At 35.3% G+C, this 21,747-nt stretch overlaps 1 protein-coding gene across 1 annotated transcript in view; it reads left to right on the plus strand.

The window, feature by feature from the left end:
* LOC124291256 (voltage-dependent calcium channel type A subunit alpha-1-like) overlaps positions 1-21,747 on the plus strand; it is a 299,650-nt gene that overhangs the window by 264,761 nt on the left and 13,142 nt on the right. The window contains 8 exon segments of the mRNA XM_046728197.1: positions 2,076-2,090; positions 3,279-3,293; positions 7,455-7,595; positions 8,478-8,561; positions 8,966-9,034; positions 11,248-11,369; positions 12,683-12,782; positions 20,831-20,905. Coding sequence (XP_046584153.1) covers positions 2,076-2,090; positions 3,279-3,293; positions 7,455-7,595; positions 8,478-8,561; positions 8,966-9,034; positions 11,248-11,369; positions 12,683-12,782; positions 20,831-20,905 — 621 coding nt within the window.

Consider the following 21,747-nt stretch of genomic DNA (forward strand, 5'->3'; position numbering starts at 1 on the left):
CATCAGATTTTAAACCATCATCAGATATTACAGTAAAACCATCATCAGATATTACAGTAAAACCATCATCAGATATTACAGTAAAACCATCATCATATATGCAGTAAAACCATCATCTAATATTGCAGTAAAACCATCATCAGATATTACAGTAAAACCATCATCAGATATTGCAGTAAAACCATCATCAGATATTACAGTAAAACCATCATCAGATATTACAGTAAAACCATCATCAGATATTACAGTAAAACCATCATCAGATATTACAGTAAAACCATCATCTAATATTACAGTAAAACTATCATCAGATATATGCAGTAAAACCATCATCAGATATTACAGTAAAACCATCATCAGATTTTAAACCATCATCAGATATTACAGTAAAACCATCATCTGATATTACAGTAAAACTATCATCAGATTTTAAACCATCATCAGATATTACAGTAAAACCATCATCTGATATTACAGTAAAACCATCATCAGATATTACAGTAAAACCATCATCATATATGCAGTAAAACCATCATCTAATATTGCAGTAAAACCATCATCAGATATTACAGTAAAACCATCATCAGATATTGCAGTAAAACCATCATCAGATATTACAGTAAAACCATCATCAGATATTACAGTGAAACCATCATCAGATATTGCAGTAAAACCATCATCATATATGCAGTAAAACCATCATCAGCTATTACAGTAAAACCATCATCAGATATTACAGTAAAACCATCATCAGATATTACAGTAAAACCATCATCAGATATTACAGTAAAACCATCATCAGATATTACAGTGAAACCATCATCATATATGCAGTAAAACCACCATCTAATATTGCAGTAAAACCATCATCATATATGCAGTACAAACATCATCTGATAGTACAGTAAAAGCACTGTGTATTGAATCGTATATCTCTTTCATCATAAAGCAACCACCATTGACCTGAATGTAGTCCTACAGAACAATGGATGATTATTGTTAGCATCTGTTTAGGCAGTTTGAAAATATGCTCATTTTGCAATGAAAAGACTCTGTTTTGAACATTTTCTGTAATGAATAAGCTGGATTGCCTGTTTATATCTGCTAGTTTTTCCCAAGTGCCCATAATACACAGTCATACCTCGTGCATATCGCAATAGAAACAGGTTGTGTCACTTTGAGTCACTCAGTTTTATAGACCCTCATCTTACAACGGTAAACTGATAAACTTGTAGAGTCAGGTTTCTTTCAGCTTTTAAGTTGTGCATTCAGCCAAATATTTTAAGTGATTACATGTTTGTTTTCTTTGAACAAAATTGTTTCAACTTTTCTAACCAAATTTTAGTACTGGTAGTCAGCAGTGTGGATACCATGAGGCATGACTTGTGTATTAATGTGTTTAGATATATACAACCCCCAACAGTCATGGTGACTTGCCATGCTCACTTTATGTCTTGTCTTTCTAGGCGGGTTTGGGTATTAATACCATGTTTTGGAACAATACCTCGAGTACCTCCATCAATAGGGAGGCACTATGCGAGGAGGAGTTACTGGTACGTAGCTCAGCGCTGTCGCCGTTGTCAGCGTCACGGGCACGGCTGGCAGTGCCTGCGCAGTCACTGTCCTAGTATCAGAGTGTAGTTGTTTGTTGTCGATGTTCTTGTTCATTTCATGTATGACTTGCCACAAGTTACAAACACGCTCTGAATACCACCAGTAGACTTCTCAATTACTTGTCAATTACTTGTCAATATCAAATGAAAAACTGAAATGATAACTGGTTTGTTTATGATTTGTGAAATCATGTAAAGATTTAATAACATTTTTTCACCTTGGAGGATTTACATAAAGTCAAATGTGAAAAAAACTTTTGTGTTACATTAATGTGAAATTGACAAGTATATGTTTATTTCTTGTGGAGAGTCATAGCTTTGACATGTCATTTGTTTGCAGATACTGAATTTGGTTGTCATATTGAATATTAAATTTCATTTCATTTCTTTGATTTCTTCAATGTAAAACTTCCATCATAAAAGTCATTGAATCATTTTATTTCTTTCCCATAATCATTGCAGGAAGAAAAAGAGGAGGTTAGTAGTGTTGGCATGGCAACAATCAGTCCTAACTTTGACCTTACTCAATGGCTAACATCGCATGCCAAGATTTGATTGGTGCACATTGGCACGCTTATCACATTTTCATCATTATTATCCATTTTCACAACAAATACACTTATGACAAATACAGATAAAGGAATGGAGAATTTACACTGTCTTCATTTTCGGAAATATTTAATTCAGTAATGAAGAAGATAATTAACATTTAATCATGCATTCAAATTCATTCACAAAATTTAGCTAATGTTTTAAATTCCAATTTTAAATTGTTTTTGTTCAGTATAATATATTATTTATATATCATTATACATTTGAATAGGATTCTGATCATCCGAAATGGAAAATCTCTAGTTCTCCTGAATGTATGTGTATTTGTCTTATGGTTCACCATCCTACCCACCATTCCTGACACTGGTTGAGTGCAATCGACAACATCAGCTGATGTTATTGGCACCTATCAATCACAGATGCACTGGAACTGTTGTACCTTGCTCTGGTTGAGCCCCACTACCAACTTCAAGACCTACTGTGTCGCTTGCTCAGCATTCATTCCACTCGTTCCATGTCATTTTCATCCTTGTCGATTTCAGTCGTACTTTTCATCCCTTGTTGTTTGCCCATCACTAGCATCCATCGCGCATTTGATCTTATTCTTTATCATTTATTGAGAAACTGAGGTTTTAAAAGAATTAAACCATACATGTTTGGTTGTGGCAATAAGTCTGAATAATATTAAATACAACAATAAAAAGTTCATTATAAATGCAATATTTGCTAAAGATATACTTCCATAATCACCAATATTTGCTACGGATATGTTCATTTCAAACTGATATTTCCTTTAGTTTATCATCTTGACCTATGGTCTCTTGCAAATATTTCTCTTTCATCCTCACGTCAACATTTTTATGCTTTTTTTTAACATTTTGCACTCTTTTTTACTGGTATCAAATACAATCATTATTAGAAACTTGGTGCCTTTTTTATAATGTGATCTGTCATATGTTTAGAAGTTGGCAGGGAGTAACAAATAATCTGATATATTGAAATATGTGCTTGTTAATTTCGTGCTGGCATGTGTGTATTTCAATGTGATGGGTGTGCAAGTGAACAGCTCTCTTCTTGACACTTGTAACCAGTTGTATTCTTTACATTTACCAGCCACAAGATGAGGAGGTAATTCAAGATGCTTCCAACATTTCATCTTTGAAATCTATTCGTTTTATTTGTGCATGTTAGACATTATAATCACATATTTCATAGAAGTGCTCCAACATTTCCAAACTGACACTGTTCCTATTACAACTCATCCTCACACTTCAAGGGAAGTTTACAAGTATTGTTTTAATTATCTCCCCTGATTGAACAGAAAACCCTGTCCACCAACCTACAGGCAGTGTGTTACCTTCATGTAACTGTTGCAGGAATATGTCTACAACATATCATAGTGAGTGAGTGTGAGTGAGTGAGTTTAGTTTGACGCCGCATTTAGCAATATTCCATCAATATCACGGCAGGGCACACCAGAAATGGGCTTCACACATTGTACCCATGTGGGGATCAGGGCTGGGTCTGCAGCATGATGCTTTAACCAATATCATCTCCCCAGAACATATCAGAAGACTGATGATATTCACTGCCTATAGCCCTGTTGGAGATTCTACCCATAGAAAACTTTTCCCTATTGAGGACAAATTTATAAAGTGTCATTGATAGCTGCAAACTTGCTGAGGCCATATTAAAGGATATTCCCTGACTCCCGTGTAATGGTACAATCAATCCATGAAGGTCAAGGTTAACATTGGTCTTCACCAACCCATGCTTCGTAAGAGGCGACTAAGGGACCGTTCATAATTTATTGCTAGGGGGGAGATGATGATTTTAAGGTGGACTGACCCATTGTACTCTGGGGAGGCAGGGGGTCAGCAATTTTGTACATACAAATATTAAAAAAATATGCTTAAAACATAGGAAAGGGGTGGCATTGATTTTGTACATGATATGGGGTGGTGGGGGGCACTTACTTTGAACATAAATTTCAGGGGGAGGGGGTCATTCACATTGTACATGCTTCTCCATCAAAAGCAACATCACCCCCCACTAGCCATAAATTAGGAATGGTCCTATCCAGATCAGGTGGTCAAGCTCACTTACCTGGTGAAAGCATGTCATGGTATCCTAACTGCATAGATCAATGCTCATGATATAAATCCCTGGATTGTCTGGTCCAGACTTGATTATTTACAGACTGCCATCATCTGCTGGAATATTGCAGAATGTGGCATTAGACAACAAACACATGAATTTTGAGTTCATTAAAATGCAAGGTTATTAATGGGTACAATATGGAAACTTGTCTTAAAAATCCCTAAGTGTTGAGGATGATTCAAATATAGACAACCTATACACACTCCTGCTCTTAAAAAAATCAAACGCTGTCTCTCTCATTTGTTAATTCCTGGTCTGTTATAGCTTCAACTGAGATCTTCCCTCCCTGAAACAGTCTTTACACACTGATCTTATCAATTAGTGCACTTCACCTAAACTATATAACCAAAATATTGCACATCATATTTCATATGTTGAACATCTACCTGTATCACACATGATTCTGCTGTCCAACTAGCCTGATCATGTCATACTCATATATTGATCGGAATTGCCCCCTCCCCCTCCCCCACTGCCCATGGGGTGGCCCAGCACACAACATCATCACGCAGCAGGAGAATTACTAGAGCGTGCTAGAAGCATGAGACAAGGGCCTCGTAGCATGGTCATTGTATAGCAATTTTCAGTAATGAAGTTTTGTGCCTGTCGATTGTGTAAGTGAGAGCTGTGATGTCCTCTCGGGGAACATTCATCCTGTGACCAGAGTAGGAACAGGCAAAGTTAAGGATGCATGTTCACTTCGAGACTAATTGAAAGTACAGCATGTGAAATATATTTGAATACTGTTATCTCATATTAGCAATAAATTACATTTAGATCTTAGCAGACTCACATAAAAGGATTTCTATATCCAGATGAAAGTGTGTTATGGAACATTTTCTCCATGTTCTGTATCTTGACATGGAATCAGATATATTGAACAGACATATTATGCAAAAGGGAACTATGATTGGAAGAATCTGATCAAAAGTACGAACAGAATCTAACAAGATGCTGTCAAGGTCAACCTGAAAATGGACTTGTGGGAGATTCCAGAATGGGATGATATCTGTACATAATGGTTTCATGACAGTTCCAAGGATTTTGGAAAGTTTACAATTTGTCTGTTTATTCAGGGACATTTACCATTGTCCTGGAGAAATCTGTCCAAAGACATTTTCCTTGCATAGTTTGTTTTCATGAACAATATCCTTGAAATTTTGTTCAGAATCGAATCATGAGTACATGTTCCTGCCAACCACTTCTGTCTGTAGTGTTCCCTTCGTAGAGAAAATAATGTTGACTTGGTCCAATTACTGATTAAATTCTAGAATTGTGAGGTAAAGATACGATTACATCAATCCTGAGTACATTAATCAAGATTGCATGCAGATTACATGGTGTTCTCAAGTGTCTCTATAAATGGAGACTGTGTATTTCATGCTGATGTGCGAGTGTGTGATACTGTTGGTGCTCTTGCATGCTTTACAATCTCTTGATTGACCACCATGACTGATCACTTACCTCAGTGACTGGCACCACAGTCTTGGGCCCAGGGGGAGCATGGGAGTCCATCCTCAACTTGTGATAACACTCACCCATAACCAGCTTGTCTTTAGGCGCATAGCAAGCCAATTTTTTCGTATAAGCCTGATAGGTTGCAAAGCTTTATGTTTAGATAGTATTAGAGCTTGCCCAACCTTTTTAGCAACAATCATGTGCAAGCCCGGGCTTGTTTTACAATGGTAACTATATCCCAGGTTGGGCATTGGGATTTTTGTCAAGTATGCAAATATTCCATTTCGACAAGTTAACTAAAACGCAGGTGACTGCAACTTTCTAACAGCCTGACATTTAAGAGTGTTTTGAAGTGTTACTGCTGATGATGCCAAGAATAGGATTAATCATGCATACCCATTTTTGGAATAAAACCCTGGTCTTCTGCATGAAGGCAAACACACCCTCAGTTTGGTAGGACAAAACACCGGGTTTAAGGGTGACATCAGATGAAGCGGGTGGTGTGATCGTCAGTGTTTATAACAAGCAGGACTCTGTGAGGTTGTGGCATTGTACGACTTCTTCAAACTATAACATATATAGTTGCTGATAACATTTGCAAGCAGGACATGGGTATTATTGGAGTAAGGTGGATAAGATGTTCTCCCTGTGGGCTCCAAGACTTGGTGGCAGCGGAGGCAGATCAACTGATATGATGGACATACGTGTGGCAGATTGTCTTAGTTTGCTTACATACACAAGTTTAGTATTGTACTATAAATCTGTACTCATGGCAGTGCTGAAGGTTCATTTGTAACATAGATAATACGGGGAATTTGCAGTTAGACTATACTGGAAATATTATTCTTAAACATTACCGTTCTCCACAAGGATTGTGATTGGGCATTTGTATTGTACAGCGCTAATGATGGTCATTGTGTACATAAAATATATCACTTTTTCTATTTATAGATTCTTATGGAAACAGAGATCATAAGATTATACAGGGCATTGAGTGCCTAATAGGACCATTTGTACATAAATTATTGATGGGATGTGACACAGAGATTTTATGACAAATTGTATAGCTTTTACAGGGCATGTGTACCTAAATTATATTACAATTTGTATATAGATTATACAGGGCGTTGAACACTTAGATTATAAGACAATTTGTTCACAGATTTTTTATGAGATTTGACACATAGATTAAAGGACAATTTCTATATAGGTTATATAGGGCAAATGTTACCCTGATCATGGACTGGGCACTTTTGTGCATAAACTAATCTGGCCATTTGTAGCTAGACTTAGGACATGTTGTAGTTCTGGAAAAATCATGTCATTTGGATAATGATAATACAAGGAATTTTGTACATAAATAATGCATAACATGAAGTTATTAATGTAATACAGGCCATTGTTAGTAAGCGTATTTTTGCAGGCTATTATGTGGTATAGGTAACACATTTTGTAATAGTCAGTGGTACTGTGTGTACCAGAGGGTACGCTGTTGAAGAGATGGTACTAAATGGCTTGTACTTCCCGTGATAGGTCATGTTTTCTACATATTAGTACTCTAGGTTAAGGTTGTGAAAAAGCATGGTAACTAAGCAATATATAAATAAAAATTATGAAGAATGTTACCAAATATTCCTCTGGTCATACACTGTCACCTTTTCTTCAATGTAGCCAAAGAGAAGAAAGTCGCATATGGTAGATAGCTTTCTGCCACCAGATAGCTTTCTACCGCCAGATAGCTTTCTACCGCCAGATAGGTTCCAAGCTCCGACTAGGTATCAGCCACCCATGGATCCCACTACCCAGGACAAGGCAAGAGTTTTCACAGTAGGAGTAGCATTTGTCCAACCAGATGTAGATTAACTCAACTGTCCACGGAGTTCTGCTTGTAGAGACTGTAGCCTGCAGCAGCAACTTCCTAGACATAACATTTCATAGAGTATTTATTGGCTTTACTTTTTATTTAGCCAGTTCTTAATAGGTTAGATTTGTATATTGGCTTTGGGTTGATTCCGTTTTAATTACAATGAATGAAATAGTTTGATAGTGCAATTAGATTCTCAGTTTCAAATATATGCATTTTATATTTCTTTTGAAGCCGTTCGCAAGACATTAGAAGAAGCACTTAATGATATTTTTTTCTAAATTGTTCAGAGTAACATGAATGTATGTTAAGCAAAGTAGATTTTCACTTCCAGTAGTGTAAAGCATGCCTCAGTATCATTCAAACTAGTCACTGAAAGAGATTTAATAATTACTTGCTGAAGTAATGTCACATACACAATATGTCGTCTGCTCATCTTTATTCGTGGATGTTAGTTTTTTCTTTGATTAAACCAAATAAAAAATATCTCCTGTTATTACCTTTTTTACTTAATTTTAAATTTAATTTTGTAATGTTTCTAAGTTAAACTTTTAATAGATTTCGATCTACCTTTCATACATATTTTTTTCAATTTCATTCACTTTTGACATTACTAAAATGTTTTTAGAGATGATTATATATTCTGATAAACATTAAAGTTTATTGATCCTGTCTTCTTGAGGTAATATTTCATTATTTAAAACATTTTGTTTTCAAAGTTAATTGAATAATCTTCTATTAATGTTATTTTCTTCAATGATATAAACATCTTGTATGTTGGAATATTTTAACAAATCACATGGATGACCTGTGTTTTATTGCTAATGCAGAATGACCGACGTCCATCAGTAAATGGAAATATTCCATCTACTCGGGTCATCCCACCAGAAACTGGCCCTAGTGAAACCAATGAGGCAAGAGTTACTTCCCCTTGAAATAATCAGCAGTATTTATTTTCGTTCTCAAAATCAGGAACATGAAATGATTCCAGTTTATTATTTATTTTATATTTTCTTTGAAATTGGACAATTTAACATTTCTGTGACCTTTGTTTAACCATTTCATTCCTTACAGTTAAATGAAGTTTATATGGAAGGTAAAAGTGAACAATACGTAAATGGAAGAGGTTTATGTGTTTCAAAACACTGTCATTGATTTCTTTTGTATATTCTTATATCTTATCTTCAATATCTTAATAACAAAGATGTTTATTTTTCACTTTTATATATCATACAAAAATATTTTTCTTCAGCTTTGTAGTGTGTTAGATTTGATAACTTAACATTGAATGTTGACAAAGAGTATTCTTTCCCTGCAGAAGAGTGCCATCCCTACAAGAAGTACTATAGCTAGTTTTCTCCAATCAGCTTTATCTCAGGATCCAGAGGCAAGACATCTTGTAGAATATCATCCCAGTCCAATATTTATCTTCAACAAATGACCAAATGTTTAGTATCTTGGGTCACAGCTTATTCTATATTTTATATAACCATTTATTTATCCCATTTTATTCAATATTTTTTCATGCTCTATAACAGCAGTCCCATCCCTTCCCTAATTAAAGTTCACCCAGCACCAAAATTTCAAATATATTTAGGAGATATACTGTGTTGGAAAATCACAGGTATGTAATGAAATTATAATAGATCTAAATCTGATTTAAAACTGATGTGTAGCATGAGGTTTTATATAAAAACATTAGAGCTATTATAATTTCTTTTTATTTTCCAACACAGTATGTTTATCTCCATTCTACCATAAGCACGTTAAGATAGTGAAAAAATACATACTGTGTTGGAAAATCAGAGGTATATAACATGATTATATATACCTCTGATTGACTTAAGTTAACCAATCACAGTCCAGTATTTACTGAAGTCTTGGTAGAATTATTATTTACCATAACTGTGCTACACAGCACAATCCAGTGATCAACTTTACCTTGGCTGTAATATGCATATCTAGAATGTTACGATGATAAAGATTTACATGCTTTGCATGAAAACAAATACGAGATGTTCAGTTGTTTTAAGAGAACACTATAAATACACGTAATCTTGGAAGTAAAAACCTGATATATCTAAAAACATTATCCTCTGTTATGCATTTTAATGTCAGTAACAAGTTACTCTTCAATAAATGTTTTTTTCTCAAATCTCCCAACTCATGGCAGTACGATGTATTTCACACTTTGAATCATATCAGAATGTACATACAGTATGAGATGAGGGTAGCTGTTGACATCCTGCATATGTTATACATTATCTGTAGATGTTCGGGCAAAGTCGCTGGCCAGTGGACAGTTGGGTGTACTGTTTGTAAGGATGTAGAGAGTATGTACCAACTGTTGGCGGCAGAGATCGGTGTCTCCAAGTGTGGAGAGTATACTCAGAATCAGGCAGTTCAAAACTGTTTATGTCCATCATATCTTCAGATGAATAGTTGTTTGAGATAACAGGCTGTTCTTGGTGGAGGGTCAATATATTGATTATTAGAATTCCTTCTTAAATGATTTAACTTTAAATGACATAACATCTTTCATCAAATGTTTTGTGCACTTACAAATTTGTGTTTGTATGGAAGTTTGATTCTGGACAAGCTTGAAGTGATGTCCCCTCACTGAGGTGCCCACTTCTCCCTGTTTCTTCCCCCTTCCCCACATCTTCCCTCATCCCAAGAAGTTTGACCTTCACCTTATCTCAAATACCAAATAGTCCTGAATTTTATCATGATTATCACACTTATCCTGAACTTGAAACCTTTGATCATGTTGGACCGTGTTTCTTATTGTCCTTGGTGGTGTCTAAACCTGACCATGTTGGTGTATAAACTCAATATTAGCTGGATGAAATTTAGAATAGCTGACATAACTGTTGCTAAGGTAATATTATGATCAATGAAAGATTTATAGTCATCAGTTTTGGACACAGATGGTAAATTAGTTTGAAAAAGAGCTTCTAGTAATGTATATAATGAAATGAATGAGACAATGTATGCCACAACCCTCCTGTCTCCGTACCATCATGTTCCATGTACATCAAAGTTGGATAAAAGAGGCTCTATGGTTCATCCTGCATCAATATGGTAGAGGAACCTCAACATAGTGTTATTTTTCAGATTTTTCTTTTCAGATAGTAGTTTGTTTATTTTAATCTTCAAACCATATTACCACATGTACGTACATTTCCCAGATTTGAATACAAGACATAATGCTGCATCAATCTCGACTCTATCTATGGATGTCTGTGTTGAATTCTGTGTGCATAGCATGACTCTGTGGCCATGTGTGTTGATTTCAGCAGTCATTCCTCAGATCTGTCAACAATAGTCTGACTACCATGTAATTTATTACACAAAACATATGCTTCAAACAATACTGATACTAAATGAAAAGATGTTTAATATATATTTAGTATTTTAATATTTATCTATCATAAATTACTAGGTTTGATTATCAAATAAAAAGATGTATATTTGGTGGATATATGATATTTGTGCATGAAATTTTCACACCAAAAACTTCTAGGTCTTTTGGCTGATCTTTATACCGCCTAGCGTCAGATTATCAGGTAAGATTATACTTGAGTTTGTCCCTTTCAGCGACCACCATCTCTCTTCCGTCGTTTGATTGGTGGCCTGAGAACAACACCTTCCAACAGATCAAGCCAATCACTGGACTCCGAACATTCTGATGGCGAGAGGGATTCAGAGGGAGGTCATAGGTCAGAACCCACAGCCACAAAATGCAGCACTTTTTTCTAACTTAATTTGACTTGAAGATACTCTCTCTTTCTACAGCTGAAAAACTAAGAAAAAATGTACAGTCTAACATCAAACGATTCTGTGAGATTTTCAGTTCTGAAGGAATTACTGTTAACTCTTTGAACAGTTAGCAGCACCAGGGTGTAGATTTTCGAAACATTCATAGCCCTACGAACCTCTTAAACCCAGTCTTAACACATTGGCTACGATGAAAGTTAAGAGTTCTTAGGGCTATGAACGTCTCGAAAATCTAGGCCCTGGACTGCAGAGACACCTTCTAGGACAAGTCAGACATTTGTCCTTATGTGCTATATGGCAGTTCATCAACAGCACTGTGCAGTGTGTCAACAGGATAGATATCGTACTTATGTTGTATTTCCATCCATCCCAAATTGGGAGGAGTGCAGCAGTGTGGTGACAGTGTTTCTGTTAGTCACTGAAGCAGCAATGTGGAACTTAAGATCACTTAATATATCTCAGATCTTACTTCTTGCTACTTTGTACACTGGTTGCGAGTACTAAGATCTGATTTTAGACAAATGCAAAGAAAGAAATTAGTTTCAAAGAGCCCGACCTTGAGACAGAGATATACCCATGGCACTGGTTACTACAATCTCATTATCTTGAACTTGAACTGAGTTCGGGGGATCTTTTATTGTCTGGCATTTCCAAAATAGTCTACACCTGTGAAGGGAAAACTACACAGGTGAAAGGCTGGAGTTTGTGTGTCATCCCGTTGCTGTACAACTGTAGAGTGGATGGTGCTGGTATGATGATACCACCAAGGTTGACAGGGTGTCATGAAACAAACACCCAAACTAGTTTCACATACCCTTTGAATGTTGGGCTATTTAGACACTATTTTTTCTCCTGATGATCTTAGAGCAAAAGTAGCAGATTTTTGACTGATCAACCTGCTAGTTACGATATTCCAGCATTTAAATTGGCTCATCACACCTTTTCAAAAATAATGGGCAATGACAGTTAAGTATTAATCTTCGGAGAGCTTTAAAGATGGCAAAACGAAAAAAGATCATTTACACAGACCCAACTGACGCTATTAAAGATTATATACTAAGGGAACAAAATAAGGGATCACATTAAAGCACAAGTGTTCCCTTATATTTTTCCATGTTTCTTCACAAGCTATGTGAAGAAACCTTGGAAAAAAAAAAAAAAACCCTTGTCCTTTCATGTGATCCCTTATTTTTTTCCTCAGCATATATTCCTTCAAGATATTGTCCACATTTCACCATATGTCCTGATGTTGCAGTATTGACAAAGGCCATCCGTGGAATCGGTCATTCAGCTTCCTGCGTCGAGGCAGCAGTAAACGGAAGAAGGACCCACACAGCGACAGCTCGAGTGTACAGGTGAGCTACAGTGTGTAGACACCAGCAGTGTCAGTCTACTCTATCACATGTATAGCAGCACTCAAAATGATGACAAAAACGTTGATCAATATTAACAAACTAATTTCAAATGAAAGATTAAATTACAGCTGTACATGTGAGATCTAAACTTGTATTTGTGAGCGTTGCAGTTGGCTGTTGACTATAATGTTAATAATATTTTGACATGTGTTTATCTTATGAATGTTAGGAGTGATGTTTATGTTTTTAAGTATTTTGTACCTCAATGCATTATGCATGATGTCATAATACAAAATGTTTAAAAAATAATGATTATTTAAAATTTTATGCAAACTTTCTTCAGTATAAGTTACTGAGTAATGTATGAGATATATTTAATATTAAATCATGTTCATTAGCTGATGAACTGTTTGAAGTGTACTTTAAGGAAACATCTCAAGCACTTACTGCAGAAAAAATCTTCATTGGTTAAGCAGTGTATTATATTTCCATTCTGTTATGGCACATACCCTGGACCCAGTCACTGTAGTAACGTTGTTTGAAACTGCATGATGCTAAATCTAGCTGTCCAATCAGATTACACAGATACACAGCAAGAGATGTTCTGTGCTAAGTTAATGATAAGAGAGATGGAGTATAGGTATGATGACCAATATGTCCAGCGTATTTATCACAACAGAGTGGACATGTAATTCACTGGACAACAGAGGATAACCATAATATATATGTGTTTGTTGGTATAGAACTGAAGTATAGAGGATAACTGAAATATAGTGGCTAGGATAACCATGATATATATGTAAGTTTGTTGGTATAGAACTGAAATATAGTGGCTAGGATAACCATGATATATATGTATGTTTGTTGGTATAGAACTGAAATATAGTGGCTAGGATAACCATGATATATATGTATGTTTGTTGGTATAGATATAGTGGCTAGGATAACCATGATATATATGTATGTTTGTTGGTATAGAACCGAAATATAGTGGCTAGGATAACCATGATATATATGTATGTTTGTTGGTATAGATCCGAAACATAGTGGCTAGGATAACCATAATATATATGTGTTTGTTGGTATAGAACTGAAATATAGTGGATAGGATAACCATGATATATATGTATGCGAGTTAGTCTAGAACCAAAATATAGTGGCTAGGATAACCATGATATATATGTGTTTGTTGGTATAGAACTGAAATATAGTGGCTAGGATAACCATGATATATATGTATGTTTGTTGGTATAGAACCAAAATATAGTGGCTAGGATAACCATGATATATATGTATGTTTGTTGGTATAGAACTGAAATATAGTGGCTAGGATAACCATGATATATATGTATGCAAGTTAGTCTAGAACCAAAATATAGTGGCTAGGATAACCATGATATATATGTATGTTTGTTGGTATAGATCCAAAACATAGTGGCTAGGATAACCATGATATATAGGTATGTTTGTTGGTATAGAACCGAAATATAGTGGCTAGGATAACCATGATATATATATGTGTTTGTTGGTATAGAACTGAAATATAGTGGCTAGGATAACCATGATATATATGTATGTTTGTTGGTATAGAACCAAAATATAGTGGCTAGGATAACCATGATATATATGTATGTTTGTTGGTATAGATCCAAAATATAGTGGCTAGGATAACCATGATATATATGTATGTTTGTTGGTATAGAACCGAAATATAGTGGCTAGGATAACCATGATATATATGTGTTTGTTGGTATAGAACTGAAATATAGTGGATAGGATAACCATGATATATATGTATGCAAGTTAGTCTAGAACCAAAATATAGTGGCTAGGATAACCATGATATATATGTATGTTTGTTGGTATAGAACTGAAATATAGTGGCTAGGATAACCATGATATATATGTATGTTTGTTGGTTAGGTAGTGGCTAGGATAACCATGATATATATGTGTTTGTTGGGAACTGAACCATAGTGGATAGGATAACCATGATATATATGTATGAGTTAGTCTAGAACCAAAATATAGTGGCTAGGATAACCATGATATATATGTATGTTTGTTGGTATAGAACTGAAATATAGTGGCTAGGATAACCATGATATATATATATGTTTGTTGGTATAGAACCAAAATATAGTGGCTAGGATAACCATGAATATATGTGTGTTTGTTGGTATAGAACTGAAATATAGTGGCTAGGATAACCATGATATATAGGCATGTTTGTTGGTATAGAACCGAAATATAGTGGCTAGGATAACCATGATATATAGGCATGTTTGTTGGTATAGAACTGAAATATAGTGGCTAGGATAACCATGATATATATGTGTTTGTTGGTATAGAACTGAAATATAGTGGCTAGGATAACCATGATATATATGTGTTTGTTGGTATAGAACTGAAATATAGTGGCTAGGATAACCATGATATATATATGCGAGTTAGTCTAGAACCAAAATATAGTGGCTAGGATAACCATGATATATATGTATGTTTGTTGGTATAGAACCGAAATATAGTGGCTAGGATAACCATGATATATAGGCATGTTTGTTGGTATAGAACCGAAATATAGTGGCTAGGATAACCATGATATATATGTATGTTTGTTGGTATAGAACTGAAATATAGTGGCTAGGATAACCATGATATATATGTATGTTTGTTGGTATAGAACTGAAATATAGTGGCTAGGATAACCATGATATATATATGCATGTTTGTTAGAGAACCAAAATATAGTGGCTAGGATAACCATGATATATATGTGTTTGTTGGTATAGAACTGAAATATAGTGGCTAGGATAACCATAATATATATGTGTTTGTTGGTATAGGGATAACCATGATATATTTGTTGGTATAGAACTGAAATATAGTGGCTAGGATAACCATGATATATATGTATGTTTGTTGGTATAGAACCGAAATATAGTGGCTAGGATAACCATGATATATAGGTATGTTTGTTGGTATAGATCCGAAATATAGTGGCTAGGATAACCATGATATATATGTGTTTGTTGGTATAGAACTGAAATATAGTGGCTAGGATAACCATGATATATATGTATGTTTGTTGGTATAGAACTGAAATATAGTGGATAGGATAAATATATGTATCGCGAAGTTAGTAGAACCAAAATATAGTGGCTAGGATAACCATGATATATATGTATGTTTGTTGGTATAGAACCAAAATATAGTGGCTAGGATAACCATGATATATATGTGTTTGTTGGTATAGAACTGAAATATAGTGGATAGGATAACCATGATATATATGTATGTGAGTTAGTCTAGAACCAAAATATAGTGGCTAGGATAACCATGATATATATGTATGTTTGTTGGTATAGAAGCGAAATATAGTGGCTAGGATAACCATGATATATATGCATGTTTGTTGGTATAGAACTGAAATATAGTGGCTAGGATAACCATGATATATGTGTGTGATTTGTTGGTATAGAACTGTTAGTGGCTGGATAAGAATGATATATAAATGGTATAAACCCAAAATATAGTGGCTAGGATAACCATGATATATAGGCATGTTTGTTGGTATAGAACCAAAATATAGTGGCTAGGATAACCATGATATATATGTGTTTGTTGGTATAGAACTGAAATATAGTGGCTAGGATAACCATGATATATATGTGTTTGTTGGTATAGAACTGAAATATAGTGGCTAGGATAACCATGATATATATGTATGCAAGTTAGTCTAGAACCAAAATATAGTGGCTAGGATAACCATGATATATAATATATGTATGTTTGTTGGTATAGAACTGAAATATAGTGGCTAGGATAACCATGATATATAGGCATGTTTGTTGGTATAGAACCGAAATATAGTGGCTAGGATAACCATGATATATATGTGTTTGTTGGTATAGAACTGAAATATAGTGGCTAGGATAACCATGATATATATGTATGTTTGTTGGTATAGAACTGAAATATAGTGGCTAGGATAACCATGATATATATGCATGTTTGTTGGTATAGAACCGAAAATATAGTGGCTAGGATAACCATGATATATATGTGTTTGTTGGTATAGAACTGAAATATAGTGGCTAGGATAACCATGATATATATGCATGTTTGTTGGTATAGAACTGAAATATAGTGGCTAGGATAACCATGATATATATGTATGTTTGTTGGTATAGAACCTGAAATATAGTGGCTAGGATAACCATGATATATAGGTATGTTTGTTGGTATAGAACCAAAATATAGTGGCTAGGATAACCATGATATATATGTGTGTTTGTTGGTATAGAACCGGAAATATAGTGGCTAGGATAACCATGATATATATGTGTGTTTGTTGGTATAGAACTATGTTTGGAAATATAGTGGCTAGGATAACCATGATATATATGTATGTTTGTTGGTATAAAAACCAAAAATATAGTGGCTAGGATAACCATGATATATACTGAAATATGTGTTTGTTGGTATAGAACTGAAATATAGTGGCTAGGATAACCATGATATATATGTATGTTTGTTGGTATGTTAGTATAGTGGCTAGGATAACCATGAATAATATATATATGTGTTTGTTGGTATAGAACTGAAATATAGTGGCTAGGATAACCATGATATATATGCATGTTTGTTGGTATAAAACCAAAATATAGTGGCTAGGATAACCATGATATATATGTGTTTGTTGGTATAGAACTGAAATATAGTGGCTAGGATAACCATGATATATAGGCATGTTTGTTGGTATAAAACCAAAATATAGTGGCTAGGATAACCATGATATATATGTATGTTTGTTGGTATAGAAATATAGTGGCTAGGATAACCATGATATATATATGTGTTTGTTGGTATAGAAGGAAATATAGTGGCTAGGATAACCATGATATATATGTATGTTTGTTGGTATAGAAGTGAAATATAGTGGCTAGGATAACCATGATATATATATGTTTGTTGGTATAAAACCGAAATATAGTGGCTAGGATAACCATGATATATATGCATGTTTGTTGGTATAGAAGCGAAATATAGTGGCTAGGATAACCCATGATATATATGTGTTTGTTGGTATGTTAGTATAGGATAACCATGAATATATAGTGGCTAGAACTGATAGTGGCTAGGATAACCATGATATATAGGTATGTTTGTTGGTATAGAACTGAAATATAGTGGCTAGGATAACCATGATAGATATGTATGTTTGTTGGTATAGAAGCGAAATATAGTGGCTAGGATAACAATGATATATATGTTTGTGAGTTAGTCTAAAACTGAAATATAGTGGATAGGATAACCATGATATATAGGTATGTTTGTTGGTATAAAACCAAAATATAGTGGCTAGGATAACCATGATATATAGGTATGTTTGTTGGTATAAAACCGAAATATAGTGGCTAGGATAACATCATCTTATACCCTAAAGTGGATGATGGGGTTATAACCAGTGAGTTGCTACCTTTCACATATACTAAAAAACATACAAAACATTGGGATTCCTGAGGCCTTTTATCATTTCAAACATTCAATTACAATAACAATTTTGCCATCAGTATTTTTTAAAGCTTCTATTAGTACTTTTTGCTTCAATTTTTCCTGTTTTCAATTTTTTGATATATGCCATTTTCCTCCTGGTGAATGTTTCAAAAATCGTGTGCCCTTTAATTTCTTTATCTTCTTGCTTGTTTGCATGTTTAAAATAACTTCATTTTAAATGCCTGCTTATCATTATTTTATAATTGTTCATATACATCGACAGTGGGTATCTGCAGTAACTGGTATATCAGCTGGAGATCAGTAAGCAACATGCAACATTAATCAGTTCATTTCCATCCATTCAAACAAAAGCCTAACCAATAGAATTATTACTCTTTATTTTAATTCCCACGTGACTCTCTTCAGTACGACAATGCCCTCAAGAACACATAATTCCCATTTCATAACCTTATCAAAATAATATATAGTCTTGTCTTCAAAAATACTTTATTCCCAGTTTGCAATCACTGTTTTAATCGCTTGTGTTGCTGTTATGGGATGAAGATGAGTAGTGACCATTGTCTCGGGACAGAATCCAGATTACAAAGCTCTCTGCATTCTGGGGATACTAGCTTCCCTATGACCATTATAGCTTGATGAGTTTGGGTGTCTTTTTATCCTTTCATTGTCTGTTGATCCCATCCCTATGTCTGTTTCGAGGTATGGGAGTTATGAAAGTTGTAAGATGAATAAGACTTCGCAAAACCCCTTTATCAATTAGCTGATTCTAGTATGAACATTATCAACCATGGTTTTGTCTGTTCTGGATGTGAACAGAAAACATTGGTTGTAGCTGCAGCTTTTTCTTCTGTTTGCTGACTCCTCTTATATAAGTTTAGATTTATGAACCCTGCCTCTCCCTGTTCTTCATGAACCCGTGAAGATCTGGGTTAGGATATCGATCTTCAGTAACCCATGCTTGTCGTAAGAGGCGACTAACGGGATCGGGGTGGTCAGGCTTGCTGGCTTGGTTGACACATGTCATCGGTGTTCCCAATTGTGCAGATCGATGCTCATGCTTTTGATCACTGGATTGTCTGGTCCAGACTCGATTATTTACAGAATGCTGCCATATAGCTGGAATATTGCTGAGTGCGACGTAAAACTAAACTCACTCACTCACTGTTCTTCCCGAAACATGACAGTATATATATTGATTGATCTCCAGTGTGTGAAATTTATGTTCGTCCTGTGGTCCTTGGTTAGTAAAAAATTCATCAGGACTACTAAATAAAAAAGTTTGCAGTGGTCCTGGTGGCCAGTGAATTTTTATATTGATAGTTAAGTACCGGTAAATCTGTGAATGTTATTTTGGACCAGTGAAGTACAGACAGGACCACTAATTATTGTCCACTCACTGGTCCTGTGGTCTAGTGGGATATTTTGAAAGGTTTCTTTCCCTGATCTCTGATAGCCTTGCCATGATAAACAGATGTAACAACAGAGCTAGTTGGCCATGTTGGCTGATATTCCAGACTGCAGCAGAGTAACCTTGTCCCCTCGTGTGATCACTGTAACGCAAAAGAATTAAAGACCTGTAAGCACAGAAATTCATCACCCAAATCCAATCTCACTTTTCAATAAAGATCCGAGCTGCTCTTCAGCTTCAGTAAACCCACACTTGTCGTAAGTGGATTGGATGGCTAGATCCACTTATGGATCAGGATCTCGATGGTCTGGTTCACAGTGGCATTGTGATAGCCTAGTGATTACAGTGTTCACTCATTATGCCGAAGACCCGGGTTCGATTCCCCACATGGGTACAATGTACGAAGCCCATTTCTGGTGTCCCCGCCGTGATATTGCTGGAATATTGCTAAAAGTGGCATAAAACCATACTCACTTACTCACTCACTCACTCATAATGCCGAAGACCCAGGATTGCTTCCCCACATGGGTACAATGTACAAAGCCCATTTCTGGTGTCCCCGCCGTGATATTGCTGGAATAATGCTAAAAGTGGCGTAAAACCAAACTCACTCACTCAATCGCTCTGGTTCACACTCAAAGTGTGTCAGACAGCTGAAAGTGTGGTGTTACTTTGCAAACAAACAACATACTACACACTGACAATAGGGAATATCTCTTCATTAGTTTTTTCACATCCTTCACATTATATTTTGTCAGGTTGCTGTTTCCATGCTTTTCAAAAAATTTCATCATTTTATCCATAATATTGTCCATATAAAAATTCTTCAGTATATTTTCAATTTTCCCGCTCCAAATCTAGGGTAGAAGTTTTTGTTGCCTCAAATTTCTAAAAGGCACTTCATTTTTTTATTCACAAAAAGGCCTTTACAAAGATCCAAATGTTTTGTATTGTTCAAAAACAGTATGCAAGAGAAATTCTGTTTATTCTATCCTACAATGTTTACTGTTGCGCTTGATAAACATGCTTAGTAAACAGAACTGAACCTAAACTGATGTGATATCTGTATTCAAGAATCTGTCTCAATGTCAAACAATGTGATGTTTTCACACGTCCCCAGGCACGCAACAACCGCTTTGCTGGGGTGGTTAATAACTCATTTTCAATTGATGAACAAGATGAGTTAGACGCAGAGGTAGTACCGAGTTATCTCCCTTTGGTGGATGCAAGCGGTGATGGTTTTTGAGGGGCTTTCAAAAAGGGACGTTTTTTCATTGCCTTATTTTTGCTTTTGTTGAAGGGCTATGGGCTAGTTTATCTCAGTACATGTGAACTGTGTCTATGCGCCTGTTTGATATAATTTGTTTATATTTGGTGATGGTACGGGTTGAAGGAAGTCATTGGTGAACTTACAAAAATTACATCCATTACTGTATTTGTAATTGTCTGGTGAAATCTACCAGTTTGTCCCCTGTGCTGTTCAATGTAGTGATGTGGAACTAGCATGTACTGAATGAGGACAAAGGTTATTATCTCACCCCACACATAAATCTCATTTTCTGATTGGCTGAGCCAATCAATGTACCTGCTTACAAGCGATAACATTTTCTATGTTACCCGTTGGAAATGCCGAACTGTGGGAATTCATTTGGTACTTCGTGTTAGTAGTGTTTGGGCTGTTGCCTAACTCTGGTACTCTTTATTATGATCCAGTAACCCTGCTTCAAACAGTTCAAAATTACCATTGAGGTGTTCGGCAAGATAAATATGTTGTTCACTGGTCCCTCGGGGCCCATGGGTTGATGTACTCGATGTTTGTCTATGTCCCCTGAGCCCGAACAACTAATATGATGGAACAACTAGTGGTGTTCCGATGATTGAAAAAAATCGAAATAAGGATTGAAAATGATTATCGATTGTAAAAAAAATATTTTTGATTAATCAGAATTTTGTTGTTTTTGTATAAAACCCTTGAATTTGATGAATATTCACGAACAAACATGTACTCAACAGCGTAAAGCTATGCGCATTGTAAAT

This window comes from Haliotis rubra, unplaced genomic scaffold (assembly GCF_003918875.1).
Source record: "Haliotis rubra isolate DU_JTF1 unplaced genomic scaffold, ASM391887v1 Scf488, whole genome shotgun sequence".
Lineage (NCBI taxonomy): Eukaryota > Metazoa > Mollusca > Gastropoda > Lepetellida > Haliotidae > Haliotis > Haliotis rubra.